Here is a 26,023-nt window from a genome sequence, read left to right as displayed (position 1 = left end):
GACACCACAGTAGTGGTTTGTCTAAAGGAAGGGGATGAGTCGGCAGACAGCATGGAGATTGAAAACTGGGCTGAATGGGGCACCAACAACAACCTTGCATTTAATGTCACCACAACTAAGGAGCTGATTGTTGACTTCAGGAAAGGAAAGCTAGAGGTACACAATCCAGTGATCATTGGGGGATCAGAGGTGGAGAGGGTGAGCAAATGTGTTCTTGGGAGTCGCTATCTCAGAGGATCTTTCCTGGACCCACCAAACCAATGGCATCGTGAAGAAAGCATGTCAGCATCTCTACTTCCTCAGGAGTTTGTGGAGGTTTTGTATGACACCAGAAACCCAGCCAAAATTCTACAGAGGTGTGGTGGAAATTGATCTGACTGGGTGCATCATGGCTGCTATGGGGACGACAATACGCCTGAGCATATATCCCTCCAAAAGGTCATGGACAGCCCAGGACGTTACAGGCAAAACTCTCCCCACTATTGAGACATCTACAGGAATGCTGCCATCCATCAGAGAGCAGCAGTAATCATCAAAGACCCACACCACACAGCACACCTACTGTGCTCACTGCTACCATCAGGAAAGAGGTATAGGTACCATAAGATTTGCACCACCAGGTTCAGGAACAGCTGCTATCCCTCCACCATCAGACTGCTCAACAAAAAACTCAATCAGGGACTCATTTAAGACTCTTACTTGTGCACTTTAATGATTTTCTTTTTTATTCGCTCTGTATTGTGCAGTCAGTTTGTTTACATTCACTATCTGTTTACAGTTCTTTGTTTACATGTATATTTGCAGGGTTTTTTTTTTGCACTACCCGTTAGTCGTAATTCTGCCACACCAGCAGGAAAAAAGGAATCTCAGGGCTGTATGTGATGTCATGTATGTATTCTGTCAACAAATCTGAAATCTGAAACCTACACTAGCAATTCTCAATGAGGTCCATACCATCCGTTGGGGGCCACAGCACATTTCAGGGGAGCTCCGTTTTTTATGTAGTCACTAGGGCAGAAGTATGGAAGAAGACAACTAAACTTGACTGCTTCATAAGGAAGGGGTTCCATAAACTTTGAGCAAAGTCCTAAGTGAGCCGTAACCAAAACTTTTGAGAATAACTGACCTACACTATAGCCTATTTTGAAGCATATTGTTCTGCAGTCATCAAAGTTCTATTTCCATTTCTCTCCTCTTTGCAACAAGTAGTAATGAATATTATGTAACTGTGATAGTACATATCTATCACCAATGTACATAGTGTATATAGTTACTGTATCTAGACTGTGCTTACAGCGATTGGCTGAGAGCTAAGCCACACCTATTACCTGGGCCTTAAAGGGTTGTGTCCCTAGCCAGGTCGGATCATTCCGGACTGGTCGGCCACCTGTGAAGAGCTCCGGTCTTTTGCTAATAAAAGCCTTGGTTTGGATCAACAAGTCTTTGGTTCTTTCGACGAGCTCTACAATTTTATTAGCAAAAAAAAATTTTTTTGAAAGGGATGGAGCGTTTAATTAGGCCAGAAAAACTTGATATCGACCCACGGTCAGCTACAGCCTTCAAAGCCTTTAACTTCTGGCTGCTGAACTTTGAAAACTTCCTAAGGCTCATTGAGGTGGAGGAGGATAACCAGCGTCTAACAGCATTGCTGTCTATGGTGTCCTTGAGAGTCTACGAGAACATCCAGGATGAGACCACTTACACCGTAGCCATAAAGGTACTGAAAGAAATGTATAATCAACCGGTGAACAGAGTTCATGCCCGGCTCGTGCTTGCGTCGAGGAAGCAACAGCCCGGCGAGTCCAGCAGGGCATATTTACAAGTATTAAAGGCGTTGGGCAAGGACTGTAACTGTGTGGACAAAACTGCTGCCGAGATCACAAACGATCTCGTCCGGGATGCCTATGTGGCTGGGCTCAGATCAAATGAAGTGAGGCTGCGCTTGCTCGAACAAGGGGTAGAAAAACTAGAGGACGTGGCCCGGATTGCAATCACAATGGAGGATGCAGCCTTAAAGTCCACCGAGCTCTCTAGGGACTGGACCCCTCGATCTGATGTGAGTAGAGTGCCCTTCTACCCTACCCCTGACGGATGTCGGCTGCTGCTACCCTGCCCCCTGCGAACCCAAAATGTTATTTCTGCGGGAGGGACAAGCACAGCAGGTCCCAGTGCCCGGCAAGAAAAGCCAAGTGCCAGAAGTGCCTTAAAAACGGCCACTTTGCTGCAGTCTGTAGGTCTAAAATGGCCGCCGGCAAACACAGTGCCTCGTGTGAAGCCCAATCGCCGCTTTCCCATTCAAACTCTTCTTCCCCAGAGCTCTCGTCCAATGAGAGCGAGGGCTCCCCTGCACGGCAACGCCTGACGTCACGGAGACGCCGAACCCGGAAGGGGCAGCCCACTCTCGCAACCATGGTGTTGGCCCACCTCTCGCCCCCGTGCGGAACACTTGACACTACCGCCGCTGCTGCCGCCGCCACAGTCACCCCCAGGGCCGACGCTACCGCCGCTGCTGCCGCCGCCACAGCCACCCCCGGGGCCGACGCTACCGCCGCTGCTGCCGCCGCCACAGCCACCCCCGGGGCCGCCGCTGCTGCCGCCGCCACAGCCATCCCCGAGTCCGACGCTACCGCCGCTGCTGCCGCCGCCACAGCCACCCCCGTGGCCAACCAGGTACTCACCCTAGCGTCCATCACCGACGACCGCAAGGGCCCGACCGCCGCGACCGAGCAACTACAAACCCCACTACTTACTATTCACCCGCCAACGCCGCCACAACAGCACTTCCGGGAAGTCCTCCAACCTGCTCCTCGAGCGTTGACTACGTCATCCCGTTGCGTGACGTCATCGCGCAAAACTCCCCTGTCAACTGCTTCAATAACACTAAACCAGCAATGCTCTCATCCCCTCACCAGAGCAATGGAACTGATTAAAGTGCATGGACACTACACCAATTGCTTATTTGACTCTGGGTCAACTGACAGTTTTATCCAGCCAGATCTGGCTCTCCGTTGGGGACTTGACATTATTCCCACTACCCAGAGGATCTCATTAGCGACGAGGTCGCACTCGACTGGGATAAAGGGGTATTGCATCACCACGCTGGAAGTACAGGGCGTAACGGTCACCCACTTCAAATTATTCGTCCTTCCCCAATTGTGCGCCCCAGTGTTGCTGGGATTAGACTTTCAGTGTCAGTTCCGAACGGTGTCCCTACACTTTGGGGGACCCCACGCCCCCCTCTCGGTCTGCCATCGCCCCACCCCCGAAGCACCCGAGCAACCCGCCCCCGTGCCCTGGGGCCAATCCTACGGCTTTTCCACACTCCGGATTGCCCCGCCGGCACTCTTCGCAAACCTCACCCCTGGCTGGAAGCCTGTGGCCACCAAAAGTCGGCAATATAGTTACGAAAACAGGCAATTCATTAGGAGTGAGGTGCATAGATTGCTGGATGAGGGCATCATTGAACCCAGTTCAAGCCCCTGGAGAGCCCAGGTGGTGGTTGTCAAGAATGAAAAAAAACTACGGATGGTGGTCGACTATAGCCAGACCATTAACCGCTTCACGCTCCTGGATGCGTACCCCCTGCCACGCATCACGGATGTGGTGAACCAGATCGCCCAATACCGCATTTTCTCCACTATTGACCTAAGTTCGGCCTACCACCAGCTCCCGATCCGCTGTGAGGACCGACCATTCACGGCATTTGAAGCGAATGGGCGGCTATATCAATTTCTCAGGGTACCATTCGGGGTCACTAATGGTGTCGTGGTCTTCCAGCGGGAAATGGACAGGATGGTGGACCAGAACGGGCTAACCGCTACCTTCCCGTATCTGGACAATATCACCATCTGCGGCCACGACATGCAGGACCACGACGCTAACCTAGACAAATTTCTTCAAACTTCCCGTCGGCTGAACCTGACTTACAATTTGGACAAGTGTGTCTTCCGGACCACTCGACTCGCTATTCTAGGTTGTGTGGTGGAGAACGAGATAGTCATGCCAGATCCTGACCGCATGCGTCCCCTAATGGACTTACCCCCCCCACATACCCAGAAAGCTCTCAAACGTTGCCTGGGCCTTTTCTCGTATTACGCCCAATGGGTTCCACACTACGCCGATAAGGCACGTCCTCTTATCAAGACCACCTCCTTTCCCCTCTCGACCGAAGCCACAGCGGCTTTCGATCGAATCAAATCTGACATTGCTGCTGCGACGCTGCATGCGATCGATGAGTCTGTCCCGTTTCAAGTCGAGAGCGATGCATCCGACTTCGCCCTGGCAGCCACCTTGAACCAGGCCGGTCGGCCTGTAGCCTTCTTCTCCAGAACCCTCCAGGGTCCTGAGAGTAGACACTCCTCGATCGAGAAGGAAGCGCAGGCCATAGTTGAAGCAGTGCGTCGTTGGAGACATTACCTCGCTGGGAGGCGCTTTACACTGTTGACTGATCAACGTGCAGTCTCCTTCATGTTCAGCAACACCCAGCGTGGTAAGATAAAAAACGACAAAATCGCCAGATGGAGAATCGAACTCTCCACCTTTAACTATGACATCCTGTACCGGCCTGGTAAGCTCAACGACCCGCCTGACGCGCTCTCCAGGGGGACGTGCGCCAGCATACAGATGGACAGACTACGGAAACTCCATGAGGCGCTCTGTCATCCAGGGGTCACTAGGTTTGCTCACTTTGTCAAGGCGCGCAACTTACCCTACACAGTCGAGGAGATCCGCTCCATGACCCGAGCCTGGGCGGTGTGCGCTGAATGCAAGCCCCACTTCTTCCGTCCGGATAACTCCCACGTTATCAAAGCCACCCGCCCCTTCGAGCGTCTTAGCGTAGACTTTAAGGGGCCCCTACCATCGACCAACCGTAATACCTACATCCTTACAGCCATCGACGAGTACTCCCGCTTCCCATTCGCTGTGGCCTGCCCAGACACCCTGCCACCTCAGTGATACAGGCCCTTCACACTATTTTCACCATCTTCGGGTACCCCAATTCCATCCACAGTGATAGGGGGTCCTCATTCATGAGTGCAGAGCTGCAACAGTACCTTCTGGAGTGTGGTATTGTTTCAAGCAGGACCACGAGCTATAACCCACGCGGTAACGGCCAGGTCGAGAGGGAGAATGCCACTATATGGAGAGCGGTTACACTGGCTCTCCGGTCTAAAGGTCTCCCCATCTCTCACTGGCAGGAGGTTCTCACTAGTGCCTTACACTCCATCCGCTCCCTCCTATGTACTGCAACAAATGCCACCCCCCACGAAAGGATGTTCCTTTTCCCGAGGAAATCCGAATCAGGAACCACTGTACCGGCATGGCTCACCGTCCCTGGCCCCGTCCTTTTGCGACGCCACGTCCGGCACTCAAAGAATGACCCCTTGGTCGACCGGGTGACTCTACTCCACGCGAACCCACATTACGCCTACGTTGGGTTCCCAGACGGGCGGGAGGACACTGTTTCGGTGCGCGACCTAGCTCAGGATGCGGTAGACCCAGCAAACCCCCCAACCCAACCTTCCCCAACTCTTTATTCTCCAGGCCCCGTGCCGCAGCAGAAGGACCAACAGCACCCGGGCCACCCTGCCGACAACACGACTGGGGAATTGAGCGACGGAGCAGTCGCACCCGACAAGCCCGCTGGCGACACCACTCCAGCGACCCCGATCCCGGCACCACGGCGGTCACACCGGATGGTCAGACCCCCTGACCGCTACAGTCCTTGACCTACCCCTTCCTTTCATTCTCTCCCTCGTTTTTGTTTTTCCCAGGGTCAGTTCTCCAAGAAGGGGTGAATGTGATAGTACATATCTATCACCAATGTACATAGTGTATATAGTTACTGTATCTAGACTGTGCTTACAGCGATTGGCTGAGAGCTAAGCCACACCTATTACCTGGGCCTTAAAGGGTTGTGTCCCTAGCCAGGTCGGATCATTCCGGACTGGTCGGCCACCTGTGAAGAGCTCCGGTCTTTTGCTAATAAAAGCCTTGGTTTGGATCAACAAGTCTTTGGTTCTTTCGATGAGCTCTACAGTAACATTCTTTGATCCATGATTAAGCATCCATTTATTTACATGTAATAAAAAAGAAGAAATTAAAAACTGCAAATTGAGGAATAATGGCAGCAACCTTCCAGTTATATTTACATTATTGTTCTTATAAGAGTGGTTCAATGTCCTGTGATTGTTCTGTTATGGTTAAGCATTCTCAGAGAGAAAATGAAAATATTTAATTAGAAAACAAATTTTTTTTACAGTGTTTCCATTTGCACTTGGTTGGGCTGATCAGTGTAATGACACACAATGTGACCAACAGTCTGAAGACCGTGTGAAAAAGGTAATGCAGGTAGCGTGTTTATCATAGAATTTACCTCATAATATATGCTTAACATTATATTACATCTCTTTCCATTGTAATCCAATTGTGTTCAATTTAACCCATAGCCTCTCGATGGATCAAAATGTGAAATATTTCATTGTAGTCTTCTATTAACTTTTTTTCCCCATATTAATCTTGTTGGATTTTATGAGACACATACGGAATTAGGAAAACTGAATGCTATTTGTTTTGCATTTATCTTAATAATATTTCAAATGAATGTTGTGTCTATTCTAAAACAAGTTGCTTGAAGCACAAGTTCATTTATTTATCATCTGAGGGTACAATCTGACAAAGCAGCGTTCTCCAGTCCTCGGTTAAAAACACTGCAAACACATGTACAGATCCTCACACATACAGAGAAATGATACATATAAAATAAATAAATGTTATTGTGAAATATACAGTAGAAGGACGGAGGCTTGTAACCTCAAAAGGTTCAGCCTACGTGTTTGAGTTGGCTAAATACTGTAGGATCAGAAAGCACTAAGATCAAGTAAAAGGTATTATTGAAGGTGCCAAACTTGTTCTTCTGCTTGGACCCTCCAGTCATTGGAAAACAAAGGAAAGAAATAAAGACAAAAATTAAGTCAGACGGAAACCAAAATTAAATGAAAAGTAATTTCCAACTCATTTATTTTCAGAAAGACTCTGGCTTTACCCTACCCTCAATTTAGTCTATGTGTCGTCTGAGTCCAGCGTGCTTGTTGAATGAAGTGATAGGAGAAGGTATTCGATTCAACAATCAGTTTATTACACAGCACAAGAATAAAGCTTAACAGAGCTCAGGTTCAGTCGTTAGTTCATAGGTCACCTGCTCAGTGAGCTATTCCCCAAGACTGACTACTACTGTCCAGTCTCTTCTCTTTATATAGATCAACATTATTACACTGAACAAAAGTTGGCTTTCTTTGCTAGATTCCTTGCATAAGATTTATCTCAAGCAATTTCCTGCAGTTATCTAGGGTGTAGACCTCCCATCTTAATCCTCAAGGCCAGAACATCCTGTTGGCTTGATCAGAAATCAATTCATACCCCATATATTTCTAATTGTTTCTTTGTTCTCGACTGGCCATAGTCTTCTGTTCTACTCAACACCTCCTCATGTCTTAGCATTCCTCCTAGATTGGTTCATACATTTTCTCTCTTTTGTGTTTGGAGACAGCAAATTCTGCATGTACTATACTCAGCCAACTTTGCTACATACTGCGTCTGTTACTTAATTGCATTCCTATTTCCTTTAAACAGTCTAATTGAAGTAAATAGTAAATTGTTACATAGTACTGGATTAATGAATACATAATGAATAGTACATAGGCATATTTTCTGATTACTTAACCCCTTGGTTCCAACAGTCCCCCTTTTGGTCTCATTTTCATGAGACCAACCAAACCACCCGTTAACTTATGGGACCTCAGGAGTTTTGGCAAAGACTGGCATCCCCGACCCCTTATTAAACTTAACCTCACAAACTTGGCCATTATGAACACACTTCAGTCCAGTGGGGGCCCCAACACAGTGTTCAGGAAAGTCAGTCCAATCCACAAAGTACTGTTTCGGTTCGTTATGGGCCCCCCAGGCTGACCGCAAACACTTTGTACAGTTGTTTCCTTCTCCAGACCCTTCAAAGGCTAGGAACAACATCACCCATAGTCCCCACATAGTGTACATCACAGCCCCCTAAATTCTGTTGACTTCAATATAGATATAGCACTTCAAATACTGATATACAGTCACCGTAATCCAATAGTCTCTTTAAAGGGACTGGTTAAAAAATTCTTAGTCCGTAGTTTCTTCAGAGGGTCTCAGTCATCTCCGTTCGAATCTGTTCCAGTGTCCGTGTAGGTGGGTCCGTTGCTGCACACTGACTCCAATGATACCATGTCTCGCCTTTTCCCTGTAGTCAAACCGCGTGGGACGTTCTTTCCACCACTCTGTAGGGCCCTGTCCACCTGGGCTCCGACCACTTTCTCTTGATCACCTTTAGCAGAACCCACTCCGCGGCTGATGGTATCGGGGTTTCACCTTTCCGTTCGGTACTTGTAACCTGTTGTGAAAAAGCTGATACCAGAGCCGTTAGTTTATCATAATAAAGCTTACATCTCATTGGACTAACCTCTTCCTTCGTGGTCTGAAACCTGGCTCCAGGTCCCGGAAACTGGTGACCCATTTGCAGTTCATACGGAGTAAATCCTGTCACATAATTTACCGAACTCCTTATTGACATCAATGCCAGGGGCAGCGCATCCACCCAATTTAAATTGGTCCGTGCCTGCACTTTACCGATCTTAGCTTTTATTGTTTGGTTCATTCTCTCCACTTTTCCTTGGGATTGTGGATGATACACCGTTCCAAAGGCATGTTTTAACCCCAACATCGCTTCACCTCCTGTAAATTTTTACTCTTAAAATGACTCCCATTATCTGACCTGATCTTCCTAGGAAATCCGTGTATAGGAATATACTGGTTGATTAGGAACTTAATTACCATCTTTTCATCTTCTCTTTTGGCAGGGATTGCCTCCGGCCAACCTGTGTACACATCTACTGCTACTAAGAGGTATCGATATCCCCTTGCCCTCTCTATCATGTCCGTGTAATCAATTACAATTTCCTGCCCTGGTAACTTAGGCAACGGAAACTGTCCTTCGTGAGGTTTCACAGTCACCTTGACATTATATGTTATACATACCTTACACTCTCTGATATGATTCTCAACCATTGCCGGCAGGAAGGGGTGCCACCAATGTTTCAAATACCTTATCATCTGTTTCTTCCCACAGTGGGTTAACCCATGTCCCTCCTCCAGGAGGGGTTTCATGAGTCCAGATGGTAATACTGGCCTACCGTCCATTGATCTCCACAGTCCTTGATCTTTGGTTGCCCTCCTTTCTTTCCATACCATCATTTCCTGGGGTGATGCCTTAGCTTGTTCCTGAATTCTTACTCCTAACTCACAAGGTGGCAATAAGTCATGTGCTGTTCTATCTGCCTGCATCATAATAAGCTGAGGGCCGTACCCTGCTGCCCTTTTTGCGGCCGTGTCCGCTTCCTGATTTCCCCAAGCTACCATCGTATCTGTTTTATCATGACCCTTACATTTAATAACTCCTAATGTCCTTGGTTTCAGGAGGGCCTCAGCCAATTTCCTAACATCCTTCTCGTGTTTAATTGGGGTCCTTGCTGCTGTTAAAAACCCACTTCTAATCCATTGACTAAGCTCAACCTGTATTGTCCCTACCACAAATGCCGAATCTGTATATATATTTACCTCCTTTCCTTCTGCCCATTCTAATGCTGCTATCATTCCCTGTAGTTCGGCCAGTTGTGCTGACTTCTTTCCTCTCACTGTCCCTGTAATAATTTCTTCAAATCCTTCTGTAGTTTTCTGTACAACCGCATAGGCAGCTTTTAATCCGTCCATGGGGTGTCTGTAACAACAACCATCTGTAAATAAGGTTTCATATGGTTCTCTCAAGGGTGTAGCCAGTAAATCAGGTCTTATTTTAATATCCCTTAGAACCCTCTTTTCACAACAGTGTGGCTCTCCCTCTCCCATATTGTCTGCCATGTTAATGCCTTCATGGGTAAACGTGCTATTTGGAGCACTCAGGATCTTTTCCAGTCTCGTCTGCCTCAGTGATGTCATTGTAAACGCTGTCGAGCTCACAAATGCCACAATACTGTGTGTTGTTAACACCGTCAGGGCATGTCCCATCACTATGTGTGCCACCTTTTGTAAAATTTTTGCTATCCCTGCTGCATGTCTCGTACATGGTGGGTGTCTGTCTTCAGTCGGATCCAGTGTGATACTCACATACATGAGCACACATCTTCCACCCCCTTTTTTCTGAAAAAGGACACCATCAATTGTGTGTGCTTTTTCAGAAACATCCAAAAAGAAAGGTTCTCTATAATTTGGAATTGCCAAATCTATAGCGGTTGTAAGAGCTTGCTTAAGTAGAATAAAACTCATCTCAGCCTGTGCAGTCCAATCAAGTGTAGCTCCCAGATTCCTCATCCCCTGCTCATTCACTAAAGTTCGCAGTGGATGTGTCAACTCACCATATGATGGGATAAATTGCCTACTATATCCCGTCAAGCCCAAAAATGAAAGCATTTCCTTAACTGTCTTTGGTTTTGGATGATGTCGTATCGCTGTTCGATGCAGAGGGGATATCACTGTACCTTTCGCTGAGACCATTCTTCCTAAAAAGGAGACCACTTGTCTGCAACATTGCAACTTTAAACAAGAGACTTTAAAACCTGCCTTGAACAGCTGCATTAGCAGGAGCCTTGTAGCCTCAAAACAGGAGACTGGCTCAGGTGCTGCCAATAAGATGTCATCTACATACTGGATCAGAACTACCCCACCTGTCAGTTCTAGCCCCCCTAGCTGTTCTTTCAAAACCTGATTGAAAATCCCTGGGGATAAGATAAAGCCCTCCGGGAGTTGAGTATAAAGTAACTTTAAACCTCTATACATAAAGGAAAACACATCTCTAACCTGTTCTGCCAGCGGCAAACAAAAGAAAGCATTTGCTAAATCTATACAAGAGAACCACTTGTGGTCAGGAGTTAAGGCAGTCATGGCGGTATATGGGTTTGGTACTGGAACTATGGGTGTTCGTACAATACCATTGATACGCCTTAAGTCATGGGCCATCCGATATTTGCCCGTGTCCTGTTTCGGAACAGGTAAGATGGGTGTATTCCAACTCGAACATGAATGCTCCAGCACCCCTGAATACATTAAGCCATCAACGGTATCTGCCAGACCCACCTCAGCCTCGGGTTTATGGGGATACTGTGTCTGCCAAATGGGAGTATAATCTGAAAGTTCAAAGGTTATGGGATCAACCTGTTGGCAAAAACCCACGTCTGCTGGTCCCACTGACTAAAGGTCCTCAGGGAGAGAATCTAACATAGGGGCAGAGTTGGGATGATCAATCTTTTCTCTACCATGAAAGCGTTCAATCTGTCTATGCTCAAGGAGGACCTGATCATTTGAAGGGTACAAAATCCTGTACGCCTGACCAGATGGAGAAAACTGCACTGTCGGTATTTGAGTATCGGACCAGTCCTTCAAGGACATCAAGTTCCGACACATTGGTCCCAAATCTTTTGCCTGGTGATTAGTGCCAATTGCAAGAGTGACATGAGGAATGACCTCACCAGCCATCACATACCACTCCAGCTGCTCAGATGTCAGTGCAACTGTAGCGGCTACTCCCTCCTTTCCTAACACTATGTAGTCCAAATTAGTCTCCCATTGCATGCCCTCTACCTCTTCATAAAAGGCATGCTGATAAATTTCATCCCCATCTCTATCGTAAAAGAGGGTAACATGGAGGGGGTCTGAGGGAGGGGTATACGGGTGTAACATCTGGATCCATGGCTTCCATTGATTATAAAGCTTTAGCAGCCCTCCCTTCTGTGGGTCCTCCAGTTCTAGCAGTCCCCAGTAAATGTCAGCCCATAGTCCCTCAGATGCGGATCCTCCAGTGGCTGACAACAACATCTGAGAACTGGAACAAAGCATAGTTAATGAACAGTTCATTGAATATCCATTTGGAAATGTGACCTCTAATCCGCTAGGTCCGCAAAGGATCGATGCTCCACACCTGACCAGCAGATCTCTGCTCAAAAGATTAGTAGGCCACATTGCCGACAGAATATATTGATGTGTGAAAGTCTATCCTGCCACAGAAGTGACTAGTGGTGTAGAAAATGGCAGATTTTCTGGTTTTCCCGAGATCCCTATCAACTGGACGCCAGAGGATGGTTTTTTAGATTGAAACTCAGCGCCGGTAAGTGTTGAAAATCTGGCACCCGTATCTACTAAAAAGGATACTTCCATGTCCATCACTTTAATCTGCAGGAAGGGGTCGGCCAACCTAACCTGCTTTTGGGTGCTCGGGCCCTGTCACAGCTGGTAACATTGCTCCTCCGTCAGCAATGGGAATTGTCTCGTTGGAGCGAGAGCCGCATGGGGTGCCTGATGTACAGGGGGTGGCACTGACAATCTCTGGGGCTGGACCCAAGGCTAATATTGTGATGGTCCATATCCCCTTCCCCCAGTGCCCTGAGGACCCCATGCTAGGGGGCAGTCTCTTTTCCAGTGTCCTGGCTGACCACATCCAAAACATACGGCTGGCTGCATTCATGGAACACCCCGTCCTCTCCCTCTTACTCGGAATTCCCCCATTGGACCTCCAGTCCTGCCCCCATAGGTGGGACTCGGTGCCCAATTTGGGGCCGGGTGCCAATTCGTATTATTCCCTTGTGGTGGCTGTGGTGGCTACTGAATCATCTGGTTTGCACACTTTGAGGGATTCTTTTTGCCTCATTGGCCTTTTTCCTAGCTTAAGGAGTTGCACTTGTGCAGACTCCGTAATTTGTTTGTCCTCCTCTTGCTTAGCCCTATAACGCTTCATGTGATGGGTCAAATGTTTTTCCCATTGCTCAGTCGAGCAACCAGGAATATCAGGGTTATTCTCTAATGCCTCCCTGACTACAGCTGGCAACCCGTTCATTATGGCAGACCTAAATAGTGTAGTTTGCACGGGTCCTGTGGCTGGGTGTACTCCGGCTTTATCCATCCAACTCTCTTTTCACTGACTTAAAAAAGTCGAGATCTCCTCATCCTCCTTAATAGAAAATGTCAGGGACTGCATGACACCGGGGCGAACAGGAAACTTATCCCGCATTGCACCTCCTAGTGCCGTAGCATATTTTGCAAATGGTTCGGCATCAGGGCACACAGTAGTTCCTGCGACCATTTCTACCTGCATATTTCCCACAGCCCAAGCTGTTTGCCTAATAATGCCCTCCAGTCTCCCATTGCTATCTTATGTCCCATCGTATGTTGACAGAACTTTCCCATCCACGCTCCGCCTCCCTCAGTAGGAGGTGGCATTTTATCCAAAACACAATTCATATCGGTGAATGAGAAGGGTTGATACCTTTCCCCAACTTGCTGTCCCTTATAAATTAGCGCCATCTGTCTATACCTTTCTGGGAGATGTAATTCCTCCCGGCCTCGCAACTCATATCCCGAAGGGGAGCGAGCACTTTCCTGTCCCTGTCTTTTTTATGTGATCATTCTTCCCCTAATAGTGACTGGCTGTTCCTCATCCTCGCTCTCCACACTTACACTCGCTATCTCACTTTCCTCGTCCCGAACTCTCTCTCGCTGCAATCGTACACTCACTGGGTCACCTCCCCTCATTGCCTCCTCTTCTTCCTGTTTTCTATTGTGAGGAGTGGGGGTGGTGTGATCCTCTGACATTCCTACCGAGAAGACATTCTCAAGTGTCTGTTCTTGCTCTCTCTCATTTGTTTTTTCCAGTCGCATACTAGTTTCCCTTAGGTTACATACATCATTCTGTATTCCCTTCGTCAATTCTTTTATCGTCTCCACACTTTCCTGCACAACTACTTTAAGTCTCTCTTTCACCTCCTGAAGTTCTTGTCCTGTTAATTCAGTGACATTCACTATTCCCTCATTTATCTGCATCACTGGCATCTGGGGAATCGGATAAGGTGGTGGCCACGTCTCTGGTAACTTTGGATAGAGCGGGGCTGATGGCTTAACCTCCTGTTTTTCTCCTTTTGGATAGGGGATGCCTTTTTAGTAGAATGCTGAAGGTTTGTTTCCACAGCCATGCAAGCCAATGCCATATTATGTAAATTTGCCCTTCTTTGTTCCTTCGCTTCCTTCTGTTGTTTAAATTTTCTTCTATTCAAGATAGACTCTTGTCCCTTTTTCTCATGTTCCTGTATCTCCTTTGTCGCCTCCCTTTCGGCTTCTCCTAGATACCATACAAGCCTGATTTTTTCTAATCCTAGCGGCACTTTTCCCTGACTCTGCAGCTCTTTCCATATCTGATCGTACCATTTCATAGCCTTTACTTCCTCTCCCTTCGGTAGTCCTCCCATTAATTGACTCCTTGTTTTTCCCCACTGATGGTTCACAGATGGAGGAATCCATACACATCCCCAATACTCCTGACATTCCCCTAATTCTCCTTCCATCTTTCATTCCTATCTTTTTTCCTTCAGACCTCGTAATTCAATGAGTCTCTCACCTGGTAGAATTTCGCCACCCTTCAACCTACTGTGAACCTTCACACTTTCTCGAAACCACAAAAGAAAAACTTAACACAATACTCAACCAAATAACTCTTATGCAATACTAAAACAAATAACTCTTATACAATGCATTAACTAAATGGCCAAGACCTTTAACTTTTATATCTATGTCTCTACTAGGGGACTCTAACCCCTATTCTTCTAGGGGGCCTCTAACCCCCGTTTTTCCAGGGGACTCTAACCCCGGTTTTTCCAGAGGACTCTAATCCCCGTTTTTCTCCAGGGGACTCTAACCCCCGGTTTTTCCAGGGGACTCTAACCCCGGTTTTTCCAGAGGACTCTAATCCCCGTTTTTCTCCAGGGGACTCTAACCCCCGGATTTTTAAGCTTTATTCCTTGACTTCTACTAGGACTTTTGCAGAGTGGTGACAACACACAATTTTATCATTGCCAATAGCAGAACTTTGTTTAAACAGGCGTCTGCTTACCTCCTTTTGTTGAGTGGCCACTTGTTGTTATCACCACACCACAATCAACCGTTGTTTCGTCTCTTTCTCCCATCACTTCTCCATCTTCATCACGTCAGGGTCACCAAATTGTCGGACTCTGGCTTTACTCTACCCTCAATTTAGTCTATGTGTCGTCTGAGTCCAGCGTGCTCGTTGAATGAAGTGATAGGAGAAGGTATTCGGTTCAACAATCAGTTTATTATACAGCACAAGAATAAAGCTTAACAGAGCTCAGGTTCAGTCGTTAGTTCATAGGTCACCTGCTCAGTGAGCTATTCCCCAAGACTGACTCCTACTGTCCAGTCTCTTCTGTTTATAATAGATCAACATTATTACACTGAACAAAAGTTGGCTTTCTTTGCTAGATTCCTTGCATAAGATTTATCTCAAGCAAATGCTTGATCAAATGCTTTCTTTCTCTTGTTAATTCTTAAACTTTTGATGATATAGTAATATAGTCATATATTTTACATTGAAATCTCTAATCCAGGTGAATTTCCAAAATTAGCTGTGTTTGGTGACCTTTGAAGAAAATGTCCCCGAAAGTATCCCAATTGGTTCCAAAGAAGCTTCAAAGCTTTCAGCAGCTTTTAGAACATGGAACATAACAATTTAGTCCACAATATGCCAACTTCACAATCAATCTAATCCTTACCTCCCTCACAATTCACATTCAAGTGCCTCTCTAAGATTCTTTTAAATATCCCAATTGTTTGAGCCTCTACCATTTGTCCCAGCAATGCATTCCTGGTGCCCATCACTCTCATTGTGTATAAAACCTCTGACTGACATCTTCAAACTATTCTTCACCTACCTTAAAAAGTGCCCACTGGAATTGGCCATTGCAGCTTTGGGGGATAAAAAGTGCTGGCTGTCCATTCTATCCAGGCCTCTCATAACTTAAACACCTCTGTTAAGTCACTTCTCATCCTCTCTTTCTAAAGAGAAAAGCCCTGGCTTACTCATAATTACTTTATAAGACATGTTCTCTAATTCAGGTAGCATCCTGGTAAATCTCTGCACCCTTTCCAAAGCTTCTGTGTCCTTCCTATAATGTGATGACCAGAAATGGTTACAATTTTCTTTGTTGTCTCCTTTCTAAATGTTGTCTGCCAGCTTGTCATTAAAGTGTATTTTTCTTCAATATTTGGGATTAAAGGAAAAGATAAATTCCTGATCACAATTGAAGATGGTATTCCAAAAGTTGGAATTAAGTAAATGACTGATGATTGAAAGAAAATATAAAACAATATTTAAAAATTACATTTTTTTATTCATTGATTAGATGTGTAGTGCAAAATCAAGGAAAATCAGAGGTCTCTCAAGAAATTTTGTGTTGGAATCATGTGATCTTGCCTGATTTTCCATTGGATTTAACTTGTTATTGACCACAGTTGGAAAATAGTCCATTGAACATGAGGAAGAGAGAAATAAAATATACCCTTGTAGATTGGTTTTAAACAAGTGTATAAGAAAGCCTGAAATATTTCCCTGTTATTTGTAGATGTTATCATATTTGAAATCTTCCTGAGATGCAGAAGTTATTTCACAGTATATTTACGATGGTTGATTCTGTGATCCTCTGGCTTTTTTCTAATTTTTTTTCCAAATATCACTTACGTAAAAATATGAGTCCACATTTTATTTGTGAATGAGATAAAAATGGATGAAAAACAAAAAATTGCATTGAACATGCATACCATATTATATCCTTTTGTTTTGGATAGCTTGATATCACTGTTCAATGATGTTCTTTACCCATTAAGAATCTCTCCATCCAGGGCAATACTAATTAATTGCATCTGAGCAATAATTTAGTTGGTTTGCAATTATGGTTTGTAAATAGTTAGTGTTATATCCTTGGTTGTACCATCGAAGGTCTTAATAAACACTAAGAAAAGCTTGTAAGTTTAGAGCACAAACCTTTACTCACATCTCAGGTTGCTGGTCATGTATTAATACACTGTTGCACTGAGCATGCTCACCACTCAGTGTGATGTGGCTCTTACAATGTGTCTCACTGAGCATGCTCACCACTCAAGTGTGATGCAGCTCTTACAGTCTTGCAGTGTTCATGCTCCAGCATAAAATAGTACCAAGTTTCCTCTATATATAATAGTTAGTGTAGGGGTGGCAGGGTTAGCATAGTAGTTAGAGCAATGCTGTTACAGCACCAGTGATCAGGACAAGGGTTCAAATCCCACTCTGTCTGTAAGAGGTTTATATGGTCTACCCGTGTCTGCATAGGTTTTCTCCGGAAGCTCCGGTTTCCTCCCAAAGTGTTGTAGGTCAATTTGGTGTAATTGGGTGGCACAGGGTCGTGTGTCGAAATGGCCTGTTTCCATGCTGCATGACTAAAAAAATATATATATGCACTTATTGTTGGAGAATACCATGTTTTTAATACTGGTGTCATCTTGAGGGACCTTCAAGTTATGAAATCAAAGTAAGGTTCTGTCATTTCAAATCTATTCTAAGTTTTTTTACGTTTCCGCAGACTACACCTTTATATCCTTCGAACTTCAGTCGGACTGCCAAATTTTCTGCATCATGTAAAGCAGAGTCATAAACAATTCATGACAAATTGATGTATAGCTTTTCTGCAATTAGGTAGGCAAAGACATCATTAGGACATCATCAGTTTCATTCAGGTAATTTGGAGCCTTTTAGAAATTGGAGGTTGATCACTTCTCATTTTACAGGATAATCACTGCTTTCAGAAAAGGGCTTTCAATTCATCTTGATTGCACTCTGATACAAAAAAAACTAAGGAAGTTCAGACTTGATTGCATTTGCATTACTAATAACAATGATAATAATGGCATTAATTATAATTCCTTTTTCTCTTTGTCTGTCTAGCTCTCTTTGTTTTTTTTTTCTCTCATCCTCTCTGAGTTAGCTAGAATGACAGCAGAAAAAAAATGAACAATCTAAAAATCCTAGTGAAACTTAGTTGGCCGGCTCAATTTTGAAACAATTGAAGAAAAGCTCACAATAACTTGTTGCTGCTTGAAATTTCATTACCACATTAAAAAATAATCAAAATGTAGACTGTACCCCCTAAACTATAGATAGAGATATAGTACAGAATTAGTAATGAGTTCTATAAACAACTCTGTCCACCTGCTTCAATGGGTTTTATTAAAAACTTTGTCCAGCTGAAAAGTTAATGAAAAGACCAGTAAGATACCATGATTAGTGTTCAGGATGTTCCCCAAGACCAAGAGGCTGGTGAAATCCTCACTAAAATGGTTCATTGTAATATAAATGTAGAGAGATATATTACCAACAATATTGCTGTACCAGGAATGTGGTACAAACACCTGCCTCCCCACTTTTCTATACATCCAAATTCTCAAGTTCCATTGGTTAAAAAGATGTAGAACACAATTTTTGTCAAGTAAAGTATCTTGCAAACAATGAAACTGATTTATTTCTTTTATGCTGTTCTCTGTGGCCCAATAACCAGAGAAAGGAGTACAGATGACACTGCTTACGGCATTGGTCAGATTTCAAAGATGGAATTCATTCAGATTAAAAGGCATTGTTATTAAGTGGAAGCATTTTCTTTGTCTCCATACTTCATCCTGGCAATATTAACTGTCGTAAAGAAGCACACCAAATCCTTCTACTTCCTAAAAAAACAAGGAAATTCAAAATGTCCTTCAATTACTGCTACAGGTGCACCATCAAAAACATACTTTCTGCGACCATCATAGTGTGGTATGAGAGCTGCACTGCTCAAGATTGGAAGAAGCTGCAAATGCTTGTGAATGCAGCTAAGAATATAATGCAAAGTTCCCTCCTTTCTAAGGATTTGAGCCACATCATATGACAACATATTGAAGAACTCATCACGTCCTGCATGCACTTTCTTCTCCCTCCTCAAATCGAGGAGACTGCTTAAGAGTCTGAAAGCACACACCAACAAGCATAAAGACAGTTTTGCCTGTGAGGCTACTGAATGAACCCCATTACAGTGCTATTTTGCTGTCCTTAGTGTTAATTGATCTTTCTTTCCATTGTCATCCTGTTCTCTGTAATTGTTCTATAGATACAGCTGTAGGAGCACTAGAGATAACACATTGGTCTGGTTGCAGAAGACTTCTCAGTGTACCTGGTATTTTGTGACAAACAAACTTAAACCATGACTACATGGCATACACGTCATGCTGAATTTCCATGGATAGGACCTGTACTCAACCTGGAGCAAATTTTTTTTTCAATTTAACATTGGATGCTTGCATGTAAAATCTAGTCCTGTGTTACCTGAACTCTGATGCTTCCAAGGTGACTGTGCAATTCCATTAACATAAAATCTGACTGTATTCTGACAATGAAATTTGAGTCAAACCTTAATAAATATGATTCAACATTCTTTTTTATGGTTATTGAACCATGGAAAACACCATATTTTACTCACATGAATAGACCAGTTTCATGATTTTCTGGTTTGCACTATAGTTTACTTCACAAAAATTGTGTTCTCAATGTTCGTAAATAATAGGACGAGAATTTGTATGCATAGAAAAGTAGGGAGAGAAGGTGTTCGTGCCCAATTCCTAGCATATCAATGTTGACAGTAACAATATATACATACATATATATATATATATATATATATATATATAAAACACTGTAATGATCACTTTTAGTAAGGATTTCACCAGCACAGTTCCTGTTGCCTTTTCAGGCTAACTATTGCATTGTTAGGACGTTTACCTTCTTCAAGTGTTAGGATGTCATGTTGAAGTTATACAAATTGTGGGTGAGGCTGCACTTGGCATATCGTATCTGTTTTGGTCACATAGCTATGGAAAGAATGTTATACTATTAGAAAGTTTTCAGAGGAAGTTTATCACCATCAGAATTTATTGTCATGAACATGTCACGAAATTTGTTGTTTTGTGGCAGCCTCATAGTGCAAATATTTCTATAATCTACCTTATAAAATAAATAAAAATAGAGCAAGGTAAAGAAAAAAGTCAAAGGAGTGTCTGTGGTTCATTATTCATTCAGGAACTTGATGGCAGCGGGGAAGAAGCTGTCCTTGTCCTGCTGAGTGCTCATCTTCAGGCTCCTGTACCTTTTTCCCAAAGGTAGCAGCACATGGCCTGGGTGGTGGGGGTTTTTGAGGTCTTTGCTTTCTTAAGACACCACCTCTTTTAAATGACCTTGATAGAGTGAAAACTGGTGCCTGTGCCAAGTTAACAACCCTCAAGAGTTTTTTCCTGTCCTGAGCATTGGCACCTCTGTACCAAACAATGATGCACCTAGCCAGAATGCTCTCCATTGTACACCTGCAGAAGTTTTCGAGAGTCTTCGGTTACATACCGAATCTCCTCAAACTCCTCACAAAGTATAGCCGCTGGCGAGCCTTCATGATTGCATCGACATGGAGGCTCTGAGATATTGACACCCAGGAATTTGGAGTTCTTGACCCTCTCCACTATTGACCCCTGAAGAATTTTGAGGTTGTTATCAACTTTACGGAATTTGATTTATCATGAGAGACCTTAGGTGGTTCAGGTTTATAAAATCATTAGGAGAATAATCTGTTTCCTAGAAATGGAGAATCTAGGAATGACTATCAGATGGGTGGGGGGGGGGGGGTGTATTTAGAAGGGACATGAAGTGGTGGGCATATGGAATGAGCTGCCAGACAAAATGATAGAGGAAGGTTTGTTAGTTACTTTCAAGAAAAACATGGATGGGATTTACCTGAAGTCTGGAAGGAACAATATAGGGCGCATGAAGTGATGGACCAAATGGGCAGTGGGAGTGACATGACCGGAGAGGTGTTGGGACCCAATGGAGAGACGGGTGGCTGGGAGACACGGGCAGCCTTAGCCCAACAATGTCAGAAGATGAGGAGGACAATTCAAATGGGGAGGTGGAAGAACAATGTGTTCAGAAGCGACAGAAAAGAAAGGCAGGAGTTAGGGGGCTCAATGCCCTCTACAAGGGCCATTGGGCAAATTTTAAAAAAAATTAAAAACACGTGATGGGCCAAGGTGTGATAAAAAGAAAGATTGGATAATCTAACTGAGAGAATAACAGCTATAGAAGATAGGATTGAAAGAGTGGAGGAGAGATTGGAAAAGAGTGAAAATGAGATGGATAAGGGAAAGGGCGAAGATATTGGAGAAAATGGACTCCCTGGAAAATTTTAGCAGAAGGAGTAATATTAAAAGAGTGGCGGTGAAGGAAAGTTGAAGGGAAGAGATCCGGTGGCATTCTTCAGAAAATGAATTGCAGAGGTTGTGGGACTGGAAGAAATTGAGGGAGAATTAGAAATTGAGAGGGCCTCTTGTTTCCCCCCCCCCCCCCCCCCCCCCGTCAAGACCTAGATCAATGACCCCGCTCCGTTCTGGTCAAATTTCTTCGCGACCAGGACAGGGAGAAAATTTTGTGGGAGGTGACAGTGGGAGCGAAGGAAAGGGGGGGGGGTCCGGCAGAATACAGAGGAAGAAAGGTCCTCTTCTATCTGGACATTAGTGCTGCACTGTAAGGTGCAGAAAAGAATTTCAATCAAATTTTTAAAAAAATGAAGACAGAAGGGGATAGAATTCACCTTCCTTCACCCAGCAACTTTAAAAATAATAAGTATTGGAGGGGAGCAGAAATTATTTTTACAAATGCTAGGGAGAAAATGTGCTCATGGGACTAAATACCAATGGGGGGACAAAAGGGGCAATTAATTGAATAATTGGTTGTAAATATTGTAAATGATGAGAATTTAATTGGAAATGTTTTAATGGATGAATGTCAATGTTAAATGAAGAATTAATATGGGGAGCTCTAAGAATGGGGAAAAGAATAGTGAAGGAGTTAGATGGGTGCAGTAGACAAACTCCAAAATAACAGGGGAGTTGGCAATAGTATTGTGGATCGGGGGAGGGGGGTGTCAAAGAGGATGAAGAGAATGGGGTGGATTATTTGGGAGTATTTTTCTTTATCCAATTTGTTGGTTTTAGGTTTTTTTTAGTTTGTTTAGATTTTATTTGGAGGATGACCATCTGTGTCAGAGATCCATGTAAGATAAACTGGAAGGAGGATAAGTATCTTGAAAAATGAAGGAAGGGGAGGAAAATAATGTAAAAGCCCTGGGTTAATGTATAAGACAATTACATTTGTGAGTTTTAACATAAATGGGATTATAAAGAGAAAAAGAGTTTTGGCATACCTTAACAAATGCAAGCAGATATAGTATTCTACAAGAAACCCACTTCACATATCAAGAACATATAAAGTTAAAAAGGGGGTGGGTGAGCCATGTGGTGATATCCTCCTTTAATTCCAGAGCCAGGTATCCTCATGGGAAAAATGTGCCGATGATGTTCTGGGGCTTGGTCGTTGACCAGGCTGGGAGATTTGTGATGCTTCGTTGTCATATATACTCAGAATCATGGACACTTATGCATATATATGTCCTGAATTTTGATGATGAACAATTTATACAAAATGCATTTTTGAAAAAAAAAGAGGGGTGTGAGAGTGTTTTGAATGGAGGAAATTTTAACTTTTGTCTGGATCTAGTCTTGGACAAGTCAACTAGGAAATTAAAAAGGGCCAGGGCAGCCAAATCTATCCTGGCCTTTATGAAAGAGTTGAACTTAATAGATTTCTGGAGAAGAGAGATAGAGATTATTCCTTTTACTTGCGACAACACAATTCCTACACTAGTTTCTTAATATGGAATACATTGAAGGCTTATTTAAGGGGCCATTTAATTGGATATACCAAAGGTATTACAATGATTTGGAGCAGGAAATAGTCCAACTGGAAAAAGACTATCAAAGATTGGGCTCTGAGGAAAAATATAGGAATTTAATTAACAAAAAAATTCAAATGCAACATAATGCAAACATTTAAGATAGAAAAGATGATCCTAAGATCTAAACAACAGTATTATGAGCTGGGGGAGAGGCCTCAAAAAAGTCTTGTCTTGGCAGGTAAGGATAGAAGAGGTCTCAAGAATAATTAATGCAATTCAAACGGAAGAAGACAAGAATTCATATAAACCAAAGGAAATAAATGAAACATTTAGGAAGTTCTATACAGAGCTGTATAAATCAGAATCAGTGGGATACTTCACTAAAATAGATGATTTTTTGCTTACATGGGAATTACCAAGTTTGGATCAAGATGAACGAGAGGGGCTGACTGCCCCCTTCTCCAGAGAGGAGATTGAGAAAGGCCTAGCCTCATTTCAGGCTAACAAATCACCAGGAGATTTTTATAAAGAGTTTAAGGAATGTTTAATCCCCCTTATTATGAAGGTGGTGGAACAGGTGGCAGAGACATATACCAACATACCATCCCAGAATCTTTCTCAACAGCAATTATTATGATGATCCCAAAAAAAGACAGGGACCCTATATGCCCATTTTATTATTCAATGTAGATTATAAAATCATAGCAAAAGCATTGGCTAATAGATTGGCTAAATATTTAGTGAAATTAACAAATCCAGATCAAGTTGGATTGGTACAAAAGAAACAATCGGCACAAAATATATGTAAAGTACTCAATATAGTGCATCTGGCACAGTCAGGGTGCATCCAGGCATGGCCATAGCTCTGGACGTGGAGAAGGCCTTTGAAAGACTGGAGCGGGACTTCTTATTCAAAGTACTGGAGAGATTTGGATTGGGTAACTATTTATTAATTGGATAAGGATGCTCTATCATAAACCCCAAGCTAAAATTATTACAAATGGGCAAATATCTCGTGTTCCCACTGGATAGTTCCAGTAGGCAGTGCTGCCCACTGTTCCCAGCATTGTTTATTCTAGCTATTGAACTGCTGGCAGAAACCAGGAGGAGCATAAAATCAAATTATTTGCGGATGATGTGTTAGTATATATAAGTGACCCGGGGGTGGGTTATTGGCCAGACTGAGGACCACACTGGTGGATTATGGCAAGATCTCAGGGTATAGATAAATCTGGATGTGAAATCATGCCCTTGACAAAGGGGAATTACAGACAATACCAACAAAGGAGTCAATTTAAATAGCCACAAGAGGGCATTAAATATTTGGGGATAAAAGTAGATAAGGACTTAAGCAATTTATATAGACTTAATTATCTCCTTTTGCTCTGGAAGATTAAGGAGAACCTTGCTAGATGGAGGAAACCCCCCCCCCCCCACCCCCCCTTAACTTACAGTAGGCAGAATTAATCACATTAAAATGAAGGTGATGCCCAGACTACAATGTCTATTTCAGTCCTTGCCCATTCTGTTGTCCCAGGGCTTTTTTAAGGTGTTCAACAGATATGTCAAAAAGTTCTTGTGGAATTGTAAGGTTGCTAGAATCTCCATGGAAAAGTTGACTTGGGATTATAAGTCAGAAGGTCTGAAATTGCCAGTTTAAAAAAAATTATTGGGCTGCCCAATTGAGCTTTATCGCTCTTTGAGGAGGTGGTATCCCCTCCTGGGCACAAATTGGACTACACACAGTTGGAGAAAAGATAACTGGAGAGTTTATCTATAAATGGGACACTAAATTTATATGAAAGAAAACATAGCCCCATAATAAAACTTGTACCTCAGACATGGTAAAAGCGCCCTTGACCCAGAACAAATTAATACCCATGACTCTGGATAAAAAGATTCTGGACACCTGGTGCCAGAAGGGGATCAGATATATCGAGGATTTCGATGAACAAGGGCAGCTCTTGTCATTCAAACAGCTAAGGAATAAATATGATTTGTCTAATAAAACTTTCTTCTGCTATCTTCAGCTAATATCTTAATGGATAATTTTGGACTGTCTATGCTCTGTCCATGTGTAATTACATGGAGATTCTAATTCAAAAGGGGAATATATGCAAGTTCATCTCTATGACTTATCTCCTATTCCAAAGTGAGGGCCCGAAACCAGGCTTACACAAGTCGAGGGAAAGGTGGGAGATGGACATGAGCATAACAATCCTTGAGCAGTGCTGGTCAAAATTATGTAAATTTAAATCTAAATTTCAGAAATGTGCTTTAGGTGTGGTGTGGAGATTGCAACCTTTATCCATTCAATCTGGCAGTGTACAAAGGTGAGATCCTTCTGAGAGGACCCAGGGGACATTCTGAAAAAAACTTACAAAGGTGGATTTTCCACAGGATCTGGAATTGTACCTTCTGGGAAACATTATGGACATGACTTTTAAACTGACCAGATACAAAAATGAGTTTTGAAGGTCGCCTTGTCAGTAGCCAGAAAGTGTATAGTGGTCACGTGGAAGTCCAACTCCCAACTAATTATTACATGATGGAATATGGAAATGCAGAGTTTTATTGCCCTGGAGAAAATCATGTACAATTTAAGGAGGAAATATGGCACATTCTTTAGTCTGGCAACTCTCTCTGCAACACATTGGTGCGCAGATATAATTATATCCTTTCAGAATAAAGGAAATGCCAGTAGTGAAATGATTGAGATCAATGAAGTGGGTTACGATGCAGATGATGTGCTCTTGTATTTTGTTCCTTATCTTTTTTTATTTTAGGTTTCTTTGGGTTTGTGACTTTACCAATGTTTGGTTCTTTGTATTTGTTTGATTTATATAATTTTCTCTTTGTTGCATTAGGGTATAGGAGGGAGGGGAGAGGGGTGGAGAAAAAATTGACTCTGAATGCTATATACTATTGTTGAAAGAGATTGCATTGGTTGTTTAGATTTGTGTGAGTCTTTGAAAATCAAAAATAAAATATTCAAAAAAAAGAGAAAAACGTGGATGGGGAGGGGCTTTGAGGAGTCTGAGCCGAATGCAAACAAATGTCATTGTTTGACATGGACACGCTGTGGTGTTGGACTCTGTTTAAATATTGGTGTCTTCTAACATTGTTTCATTTTAATTTCTTAGTGCCACAACAAAATTATCTGTTCCTCCAGCTGTTAATCACAAAATTCTGTAGACATTGTGGTGAAGTGAAAAACACCCAATGGTGGAAGAGCTCAGCAGGTCAAACAGTGTCCTTTATGTAGCAATGCTAAAGATACATAATTGACGTTTGGGGCTTGAACCTTTGCTACTAAAGGA

General features: G+C 43.5%; 1 protein-coding gene across 4 annotated transcripts in view; it reads left to right on the top strand.

Annotated features, from left to right (window-relative positions):
• The window catches only part of LOC138751247 (zona pellucida-binding protein 2-like), a 94,857-nt gene that overhangs the window by 37,078 nt on the left and 31,756 nt on the right, over window positions 1–26,023 (top strand). For all 4 annotated transcript variants that reach the window (XM_069913299.1, XM_069913300.1, XM_069913301.1 and 1 more), the window contains one exon: window positions 6,263–6,342. In XM_069913299.1, coding sequence (XP_069769400.1) covers window positions 6,263–6,342 — 80 coding nt within the window. The remainder of the gene's footprint in view (window positions 1–6,262; window positions 6,343–26,023) is intronic.

Source organism: Narcine bancroftii, chromosome 1 (assembly GCF_036971445.1).
Source record: "Narcine bancroftii isolate sNarBan1 chromosome 1, sNarBan1.hap1, whole genome shotgun sequence".
Classification (NCBI taxonomy): Eukaryota; Metazoa; Chordata; class Chondrichthyes; order Torpediniformes; family Narcinidae; genus Narcine; species Narcine bancroftii.
This window is presented reverse-complemented; position numbering and strand designations above follow the sequence as displayed.